This window comes from Primulina huaijiensis, chromosome 15 (assembly GCF_012295235.1).
Source record: "Primulina huaijiensis isolate GDHJ02 chromosome 15, ASM1229523v2, whole genome shotgun sequence".
In the NCBI taxonomy this organism is placed as follows: Eukaryota; Viridiplantae; Streptophyta; class Magnoliopsida; order Lamiales; family Gesneriaceae; genus Primulina; species Primulina huaijiensis.
Window position 1 is genome coordinate 24432726 of NC_133320.1, and position 11430 is coordinate 24444155.

The 11430-nt window shown below is 31.2% G+C and overlaps 1 protein-coding gene across 1 annotated transcript; it reads left to right on the top strand.

Annotated features, from left to right (window-relative positions):
- Window positions 1-7665: 7665 nt before the first annotated feature.
- On the top strand, window positions 7666-11001 carry LOC140959488 (protein CHLOROPLAST IMPORT APPARATUS 2-like). Its single transcript, XM_073417337.1, has 3 exons — window positions 7666-9513; window positions 10599-10745; window positions 10843-11001. Exons 1-3 carry the CDS (start codon window positions 8488-8490, stop codon window positions 10870-10872), a joined length of 1203 nt encoding a protein of 400 aa, XP_073273438.1. The 5' UTR covers window positions 7666-8487; the 3' UTR covers window positions 10873-11001.
- The last annotated feature ends 429 nt before the right edge of the window (window positions 11002-11430 follow it).

Below are 11430 nucleotides of genomic sequence, written 5' to 3' on the forward strand. Positions count from 1 at the left end.
AAAAAAAATTATATGTTATTAGTAAAAACTACAAATATATATAATAAATTTGTATCATTAATTTTTTTTAAAAAAAATACATGTTTTATCCAAACAATAATTATGAAAATTAAAAAAAATAAAAATCAATTGTACAAGGTTTGAAAATACAAAATACTCAAATCCTCTTTTTATCTTTTACAAGAAAGATAAAATCTTTAATTTATTTTTTCCATACAAAGTTGATCCATGTATATTATATCTTATCTAGATTTTATTTTTTTCTTTAATTGTTGAAACTATTTTCTATGTTCTACGTTAAATAAATGTATTCTGCTAGAAATCGTGAAATTGAGGCCACCAATATGCACTTGCAAAGGTCAATCTATTATTATATTTATTTGTTTAAACCTAACTCTTCAATCATTAGTTATTGGATATCTATATACCAAATCACCCTTGAAAATAAAAAATTAAATGCACCACATTTCTAGAATAGAAAATATATTTTATTAAAAAACTTAAATAAAAACTTTATTTCCACACTGCCCTTTTGTTTCATTGATTTTTACCATAATAATTTATTCCAACTTGTGATTTTAAAAAAAAATACATGGATACTTTTGATTACAAGTCTGTCATATTTATTATTATCATTTCGACCTATATGGTGCTTGAGTGAATTTTTAAAATAAGTCGTTTGACAGCATATAAATTATCTTTATATCTTATAAACTTTCAAGCGTGCATTATGCAAGATATGAAAAATGAATAAAATTAATCGCTTGTAATATGCAGTGGCGGAGCCACATTATATAACATCCGGGCTTTAGCTCGGGTGGCTCAATTTTTTTTAAAAAAATTATATGTAATTTTTGGATTGATTTGATATTAATCAAGATAGATCAATTTAAAATATTAAAAAATCATAGAATTTAAAATTGTAACATGAATAGAGCTATATTCCTTATTATGTCAAGTGTCCAATTGGGGTCGTATATAGATAGGGCAGGGGACAAATTTTGTTGGGATGTTGGTGGGCACACTTTTTATATGTTGCTTTTGTTGTAGAGTTACTATCAATCATGAGAATGTCTTTTTTTCAATCAATTGCGAATTTAGTTACACCTTTTATCTTTTTTTATATGAAATTTTAAAATATATTGGTGTATGTATGAAATCTGAATTATTATAATTTTATTAATTGGTATATTAAAATCCAGATAATTTCATGATAAAATATTAATTTATTTTAGTACGTTTGAACAATAATGCCTAAAGATTGAGTTTAAATTACATATTTAAAATATAAAATAAACACAAAATATAGCAAATTTAAATCAATACAATATAGATACGAAAACTTATGGTTTCAGGACAATTTCATGCGGGTTCGGTCGGATTTGGACTGGGCTGTGGAAATTTTTTTTCGGGCTAAACTGAATGAAGCCCATACATCTCCAAAGTACGGATTTATTTTTCCTTTGCTTTAGTAAACTTATCTTACTATTTAATTAAACTTTTACATTTTTACTAATTAATTTAGTGAAACCTTCCATCCAAATTTTTTGTTTTTTTTTTAAATATTTATTATTCATATTTTAAAATTCAATAAATATCTTTATCTATGTTTTAAACTTTTTAGATAACTGGAAAAAAAATCATTAATTTGAAAATAACAAAAATTAGCATGTCTCAAGTTTAATGATTGTCCAAGTTTAAATGATCGGAGCACTTTTCATTAAAAAAAATATTACAAAACGCCATAAAAATTTTTTTTTAAAGAACTTATATAAATAATTTATGGTTTTTATTTTAATATAATCTCTATTTTTATTTTTTACCAAAGAAATCAACGTAAAAGAAGCCCTAGCAAATTTTAGCGATCCACAATTATCGAGGTGTACAGAATACCCCATGCAATGTAAAACAAAAACAACAATATAGCAAATAATTACAATCGGACGCGTTTGCCCATATTTGTCCTTTAAGTAGTCATAAAGGCCAAATATTTTATCAAGTGTACAAAAATTTAACAGTATGTCTCTTGTGAGATGGTCTCACGAATCTTTATCTGTGAGAATGGTCACATATCGATATTCACAATAAAAAGTAATACTCTTAGCATAAGAAGTAATATTTTTTCATGTATGACCCAAATAAGAGATCTGTCTCACAAAATACGACCCATAAAACCGTCTCACACAAGTTTTTGCCAAAATTTAAATATTCTTTTTGCCTTTTCCTCCAAGCTACTAACATACCATATCATATAACGAGTTTAATTTTAATTTGTCTATCTTCTATTAATTATTAATACAAGTACATGCGCATTAAGAAGGTGAGGTTCTATATACTTGGACCATGGGTGTGAATTAGGGATAACACATGTGCGACTCATGCTCTTCTCGTCCCATGGGTGAGCTTCTATACACTTGGCTAGTTTTAAAAGGCGAGTCTCTGGAGGAGAAGAGCATGAGTCGCACGTGTGTTGTCCCTAATTCATACCCATGGTCCACGATATTTTTTTTTTATATATATACGGATTTGCGAATTTCATTGTTTATTCACTACTTTCATGCTTAGTTATCCTATTTATATTCTCATATTTGACGTGAGCTTCGGATGAGATACATCTCAGTCCCCTTCTAACACTTCGTTCGTGTTTTCAAGTTCACCCTAGGTTGGAAACCTTGGCTTTGGTCGACAACAGGCCTTGGAAAAAGACCATATAATTCTAGTGAGTATCATCTTGTGAAACTGTTTTTATGGATTAATTTTGTGAGATGTACTCCTTCATTCGACTCATTTAAAAAAAATATTACTTTTAATGTCAATAATATTATTTTTCGTTCTATCTAAAGATCAGATCGACCCGTCTCACGAATAAATATCCGTGAGACTCACTTATTAGAGACAAACCCAATAAATATATAAATAAATGAGTCTGGGTGTCATCGCAAGAAGATCTAAAGTTTTTATGTATACTCTTAAATAAATGTCATGTATTCTTATAACATAATCGATATTAATTATTGGTGTGGCAATTAATTTTCACGTATAATATACATCTTCGAAATGAACATGTTGTACAGTCGTAGAAAGGTGCAAGAATAGAGGCAAATGCTAAGTGCTAACTACCCCGTGGAAATTTTCTCCTTACCATTCGGCGTTGTTAATCAATGTAAATTAATATCTTTCAATGCCCTTACAGTAAGTGTTTAATGTGTGCACCAATTAATTCGGCACAACCGATTTAAAATTGAGTGAGTCTCATGAGACCGTCTCACGGATCTTAATATGTGAGACGGGTCAACCCTACACATATTCACAATATAAAGTAATACTTTTTCATGGATGACCCAAATAAGAGATTCGTCTCACAAATACGACCCGTGAGACCGTCTCACATAAGTTTTTGCCTTTAAAATTTTACTTTTGTGCCTCGAAAAAGGTTGAGATTTGTATAGATTGAAACTAGTCTTATTCCCTCTTTTTTCGCCGAGTCTTCCTTCAAATTTGATGTCACTTATATCTGTCTTATAATATTATTACGAGCGATCTCACATATCTTTATTCATGAAACAGATCAGCTCATACATATAATAAAAAATAATATTATTTCACGGATGACCTGTATCACAAAATTGATAGGTGATGATAATTATAATGAGTTTGAAGTAATATAAACACAAGATGTGTGTAATTTCGAAAATAATTATTCAAATATTTTTATCCATATGCAAATAGATGGCGGATTTTATAATTCTTTAAAAAATGAATTAATTGAGTGAACTTCACTTTTAATAAATGTGAGTGTTCGTGCCATACATCGTTTTATTATTATTATTATTATTATTATTATTATTATTATTATTATCGCTAGGGTCTATGAGTTCTGTGAATCACATGCAATCTCGAACCTTTACTTTTGGGATTATCCAAAATCAAAGGCTACCATAATTCCTCGAAGAGATAAGGTAATGTTTGGTTTACAACCAAAATCATGAGACAACAACTTTTGTGGCCAAGATTGAGTGGGTTTGAAATCTCGATAGTGGCCAAATTCAACAAGCGGTCCTTGTGAAATCTTGGATTACGTTCGATTAGATTAATTTGAAATCCATAAATTTATAGTTTTATTATTAACAATGAAAAATATATCAAATTTTAAATATAAACATAACTTATCACTCATTATTAGTACAAAATATAATGAATTTTAAAAGACAGAATTATTGAATGAATTTGAAATTCAATTTAATTAATTTATTATCTTATTTTTCTAAATAAAAAATATACATTTAAAATCTTTCCATGCACTCGCAACCTCAAAATTCTTTAAACCTTTATTTTCAATAATATAAAAAAATACCATTTCTTACTTATGATTGTAATTTGTAAGTTCTTAATTATCAAAATAAAGATTACGTTGTTCTTTTCTTTTATCAATGTTTTAGATATGAAAATTAACAAACTATAATGTTTATCGGGCCAAACGCATATTCTTTATTAGATTTTTTAAAAAAAAATTAAAATAAAATTTATGAGATAAGTGTTTGATAAATATCGTGAAAAATAGCAAAATCAAAGGATGTTGAGACCGAGATATTTTGAAAATATCTTAGTTGTTGGAAACTTAAACCCCTCAGCAAAGCCAAACCTTCTCTGTGTTCTTGTGACATTTTATATTCTTCAAAAAATATAAAGGATCCAAGAGTTTGCTATATTTGCAGTTTGACCTTTAGATTTGTATATTTCATCTTTTAATAACCTTTAGATGAGTGAGTCTCATTTGAGACCGTCTCACGGATCTTAATCTGTGAGACGGGTCAACCATACACATATTCACAATAAAAAGTAATACTCTTAGCATAAAAAGTAATACGTTTTCATGGATGACCCAAATAAGAGATCCGTCTCACAAATACGACCCGTGAGACCGTCTCACACAAGTTTTTGTCCCTTTAGATTACTATTTGTTAGATTTTATTGTAAATATTTATTGATAAATGGTTATGAGTTCGTTTTTCTTTTAACACATTTTCGAGTGATTTTGTCATACATACCTTGTTTCTGACTAACATGATTTACAGATTATTATGCTAGCTTATGGATATATTAATGCAAAGACGGATCCATGAATTACAGTTCGGATGAGCTTGTAATATATTATATATTTATTTAAAAATATATAATAAATTTATATTATATATCACTACATTATACTATTCACAACCAATGGAAAAATTGTTTTTTGTCATATATGTTTGTCTCTTTGTGATTTTGATTCTCTATGGTATCAAATTAAATTTAGTCTGCTATCTTTTTTATTGACAATTTTATTCATTTTTCAAGTTTGATGCTGACATAAAAGCAATGTAGAGCTTATGTATCACTTATATGTATAATGCTACATTGACACTTCCGATGAAAAAATATTAGAATTACAAAAAACAAAAATTTGCACGACTAAAACAAAAATTTGAAAACATGGGTAACCAAAATCGTAAAACGAAAAATTTACAGGACCAAAAATACATTTTCCCAAAAAATGAAGTTGTGTACCATAATTAAGGAGGAGTATGTCTCTTGTGAGACAATCTTACGAATATTTATCTGTGAGACGAATCAACCCTACCGATATTCACAATAAAAAATAATAATTTTAACATAAAAGTAATATTTTTTCATGGATAACCCAAATAAGATATCTGTCTCACAAAATACGATCCGTCTTACAATAGTTTTTGCCATTAAAGAGATGAGATGAGATGAGATGAGATGAGCTTTTGGTGTAGAAAGTTGAGGACTAAGTAAAAAAACTCATGTATGTAATAAAAAAAATTAGAGTGGGTTACAGCCTAAGACTGACCTATGATAGATCCTTCCTTATATAAATATTCAAATTTTGTCTAATAATTTGTTATATTATATATTCCACAAGACATCCTATATCTAAAAAATATGCATCTTGTTATCTTAATCCCATCGATTATGTGGGCGTGCGGTTATAGCTCATATTTTCAGATTGCCTCTCTAGAGGCTTGTTTATTCCGGTCTATTTTTGTTAGTTGGAATTATAACATATATGTATGTATGTATATATATATATTATTTAGGTAGTTATCCCGTATAATTTAAGCCGTGAAAATTTTGGACAGAACTGCTACAACCAAAACTGATATTTTTTCCTGAACAAACATCCAAATGGCCATTCGATATTTTTGTAAAGATGAAATCAAAGCACGACCTTGCTTATTTGTAATCACCATATCTAATGAACCCAAATTGCCCAACGTATGGGCAATTGGTGCCACACAATTGCACAACACACCAAAAACCTTGTAAATCATTGCACCCACCGTGTTTTCTAGATGCTCGTGAAAAATCCACGAACCAATAAAGTCCATCCCACGTCAACCCTTCCAAATCCCACGAAGCCAATAACCTTGCGCCACGTCGTCAGATAAGAGAGACTTTACTCTGATGATAAACTGAGCTCAATAATGAATTAAAATACATCCATGCCCCTTGATTATTAAGAAGCATATTGATTATATACACTTTAATTAATACAGATACTATTTTATCATAATATATTATATTTATCATTTTTTCATTAATAATTTTTTTTATCATTTACATACTAATCATTCAGTGATATAATCCTTCTAACCAAACCTATCCCTAAGATAGGTTAAACTTTCCCACCGTGTGGTTATTTTGAAAGAGAGGAATACATTTTCACTTGTAGAGAATATTGGGTCAATTATTATCTGGTAATAGTCAGTTTATGCGGTTGTACCCAAATGATGATTCATGTACTCTGTTCTAATTAATCGAGATTTTGAACTAGATGAATGGAAATCAACGCCGTGTGTGCTTACCAGATAATTTCATATATCACAACAAATTTTATGATATCGTCTAGTTTTGTAAGACAAGCTATCGACTCAACTAATGAAAAAATGTTTATGACGCAAATGAAATTAACATCGTACGTGCTTATCAGATAATTTCATATATCACAACAAATTTTATGATATCGTCTAGTTCTGTGAGACAAGTCACCGACTCGACTGATGAAAAATATTTTTGCGTCAAAAATGTTAATAATGTAGGCTGAATCGATCTGTTTCACAGTAGATCTAATCTTCACATATAATATGTGTAACTAAAACTAGTCACATTATGAGAAGTTTAACGGATTTTTATTCATGAGACGAGGCAACTCTGTCAATATTTACAATAAAAAAACAATATTTTTGGCAAGAAAGATTACTCTTTTTACGAGTGACATAAATAAAATACATGTCTCACAAATTTGACCTGCGAGTACTTTCCTCTAATGAGTGAAAGGCTTACCAATCTTAATCTTCTGAGAAAACAAATTACATAATAGTTAAAAGCACGACAATAATAACATACACTTGTTTCGGAACCTTTTTCAAGCATTATATTTATTTTGAAATCAAATCTTTAGAGATGGTTCTAAAAATATCGTGTATATAAAAATGGGACCGTGGAATTATGGAAGCTAATGAAAAATAATAGGAATATAAGATAGGGGTATTTTACTACATATAATTTAATTAGTTGAGATAATTAACCATCGTACTTAAAACTGCAGACTGTTAAAAGCAGAACGAAGAATGCGGTCCACCACCAGACAACTGCAGACTCTATTGTCCCTTTCTCTGTTCTAATCTCGCCGGTCGATCTTTCTCGCTCTCTCTCTCTCTCTCTAATCAGAGAGAGAGAGTGTGTGTGTTTTGTAACAGGCATGGTGTGTGTTCTTCTGCTATATTTACAGAATTCATCCCAGAGTCCAACCTTTTATCTGCTCTGCTTCCTCCCGTGACTCACTCTACCTACCCAAAATACTTAAATAACAAGTCCTTTTTGCAGTCTGATTCAATCCTCCTAGCTTCATAAGCGAATCCCACCTCAAAATTCCTCTCAAATTCTCGTTCGAATGTTGCCCGTATATACTCTGCATCTAAACATTCCTCTCCGGGGTATATGCTCTGTTTTTGTGGTCGGAGTGTTTTGGTAGAGGAAACCTGCCTTTTCTGGGATTTTTCTTTCGGAATTTCGTGAGATATTTTATGTCCAAGAATGCTACTTTCTTCCGAGTGCTAAAGATTTTGGCTTTTCTGACTTTTTTTAATTAGTGCCAAAGTCTGGTTTGTAGTGAAGATATAGTACTTTTCCAGGGTTTAAGGTTCTTCTCGTTGAGCCTTTTTACCACTTCGAGTCCTTTTTTTTTTCTTTTTAAATTCTCAAATTCCTTGTCTGACATCTTATTTGCTCCATCAATAGCGATTTCCAATCAGGCCCTTAATTTTTCGATCTCCCCTTAAATTCTTGGGCTCTCAGTCTACCATCTCAAGCCACTCAGGCTTAAGCGCTCGAATTGTATTTGAGTTGCTTATTCAGTACTCGAGATCTTGATTTAGTTCAATTTTCCACTCTTTTTGAAAAGCTGTTACATAGTATCTACGAATGTCTTCTTGTATAAGTGGAGGTGGGAGAGCATATAGATTGAACATCGAAATCATCAAATCCCCATCGACTTCTTGGGCTTCAAATTCATCATCTCCATCCTCCACCCTCTCCGAGTCCAGCAATTCCCCGTGCGCAATCTCCACACGGAAACCTCGTACTCCACGAAAAAGGCCCAACCAGAAGTACGATGAAGCGGCAGCAATCCTCTCCACTGCCTATCCCAAGATATTTTCCACCAAACACCTCACGAAACCTTGCAAATTCACAGACCCGCACGATAAAAAAAGCAAGAACTCCATGTTGTTAGAGCCCTCGGATTTGCTCACGCCTTTGAGAATAGTCGACACCTCGTGTTTTTTGCTGCATCCTCCAATACAAGAAAGACCCAGTTCTCCTATCGAGCTGAAATGTGTGAGTTTATTTGGAAAGCCTTGTCAAAGTCCGGGGGAGATCAATTCCCAGTCGAGTCCATTCGAGGATAGTCTAGAAGACTTCGACGCAGAATCTATACTAGATGAGGAAACCGGGGAGGGTATTGATAGTATCATGGGGAATTTGAGCATGAGCAATGACTTGATTGATGAATCCAATACTTTGAATGCTACGCAAATGAACACTTTTTGTTATGGCTATCCGGTAGGATTAGGATTCGGTTTCGGTTTTGGAATGAGAAGGGAGTTGAAGGCAATGAAAAATGTGGATGAGGGGGGAGATTGGTGGAGATTTCCTGCTGTAAACATGCTTGATTTAACTCCAAAGGTCGTGAAATCTCCAGTGGAGAAGAAGAAAAGGAAGGTGAAGAAAATGTTGTCAATCAAGAATTTAGAATCAGGGAAGAAGAATTCAATTTCAGCGGCTGATATATCTAGTGATGGTGGTGCTGAGGAGGGGCCAATTCCTCGGTCAAGTGGAAGGCTGCTCCTAAAATTGAACTATGACGATGTTTTGAGCGAGTGGTCTGATAAGGGCTCGCCCTTTTCCGGTGATTCTCCGGCGACAGAATCAGAAAGAAGCGATGTTCAGGTACGTAGATACCGCTGATGCTTAGTTTTAAACTTTGGGTAATGGGTTGATGAGTCCAGCGGTCTAAACGAATCTAGCATGTTCATGAGTTTTTCAAATTGGCTCGATAAATATTTGATTCGTATTCGAACTTATTGAAATCGAGTCAAAATTATTTTGTTTTCGTTATTTTATCAATATTATCAATATAATATAATTATATGATAAATATATATATATTTCGAATATTTCGAACTTTCGAACAAAGTTCTTGAACCTTGATATACGAGCAATAATTTGATTAGTTTATGAATATGTTTGAATATTTCGAGCAGAACTCAGAATTTTATTTCGAGTCAAGCTCGAGTCAAAATATTTGAAATTTTCAAGTTTCAAATCGAATATACGTAATTCGAGTGAACTCGAGCCTTAATTTTTTTTTGCTATTATTCGACTTCATTCGGTTCCTTTGCACCCCAATATGAGACAGAATCATCTCGCCAAGTTCAATTAAGGAAATTTTCAAACAAACAATGTCATAAGGTGCATCTTAGAATTCTATTTCTTTTTCCTAATAAAGAAGAGAAAATGCCTCGAGGTGTAATTTGGTTTTACATTGAGTTTATGCATTTTTATGCATGGACGGATCCAAAAATTAGAATTGACATGGACTTGAACTTAATGTAATAAAATGTCATAAAACACCTATGAAACTGTTTCACAAGTCAAATTTTTTAGATAGATCTCATATCCTACACGACTCATGAAAAAGTATTGTTTTTCATTTTAGATATAGACCACTGAACTCATATCACAAACATAAATATGTAAGATCGTCTGNAAAAAAACTCATTATATTGTATTCATAACTGAAATTGTACCATATGATTAAGGATACATATACACCCACACACACAAAAAAAAAAACTCATTACATTGTATTCATAAGTGAAATTGTACCATATAATTAAGGAGGTGAATTTGACTTTGGGTTTTTGGAAAGATGAGTTTTAGTGAGCAAGTAAAAAACTATATATATATATATATAAAATCTAATTTAATAGACTTTTAAAAATGTTAATTAATTTATATTTAATTTGGTGCAGGCGAGGCTGGCTCAGATAGATTTGTTCGGAGGTGAAAGGGATGCCATCGTGCTACGTTACAAAGAAAAACGGCGGACTCGTCTCTTTTCTAAGAAAATCAGGTATCAGGTCAGAAAAGTCAACGCTGATCGACGGCCCAGGATGAAGGTAATAAATAAAAGAATTTGGACACTTTTTCTTGATTAATTAATTTAATATAATTTCCCACGAATTTATCTCAATTGATTTATTGTTTGTGTCGCAGGGACGATTCGTGAGAGGAGTGGATTCTTGAATTTTGNTTTTTTTTTTTTTTTTTTTTTTTTGGGTTTTTCTTTCTTGATTACAAATGGCACGAATAAAGAAGTTTCAAGAAGAGTTAATGGTGGAAATATATATGTGTTCATTTGCATTTTATCTTAAATGTGTGTTCTCAAAAAGGTAGTTAGCTAGAATTCCTCAACAACTTTCTACATAATTCGATAACAATAAAGAGTCACATTTCTGTATTTATAAAATTAATTGACCCGAGCTATATCCTAAGTGAAAATTAACACTTTCGATATAAAAAAAAATAATATTTTTTATGAGTTAAATTAAGTCGAATGTAAAATTAAATTGATCCCTGAGAAAATACCTTTCTAATCAAACCAAAGGTAGTTTTTATAAGTGTTTTAATCCCAAGTTGGATGATAGTGGAAAAAGTTTGTTTTCTCTATTACACATGTGAGAGTGAAACGAGCTTTAATCTATTACTTTTCATACAATCAAGAGAGATAATGTCATCAAGTCAATAAGTTTTTGATCGAAAAATTGTGGTTTTAGAAAAAAAAACACTAAACGTAACATTTTC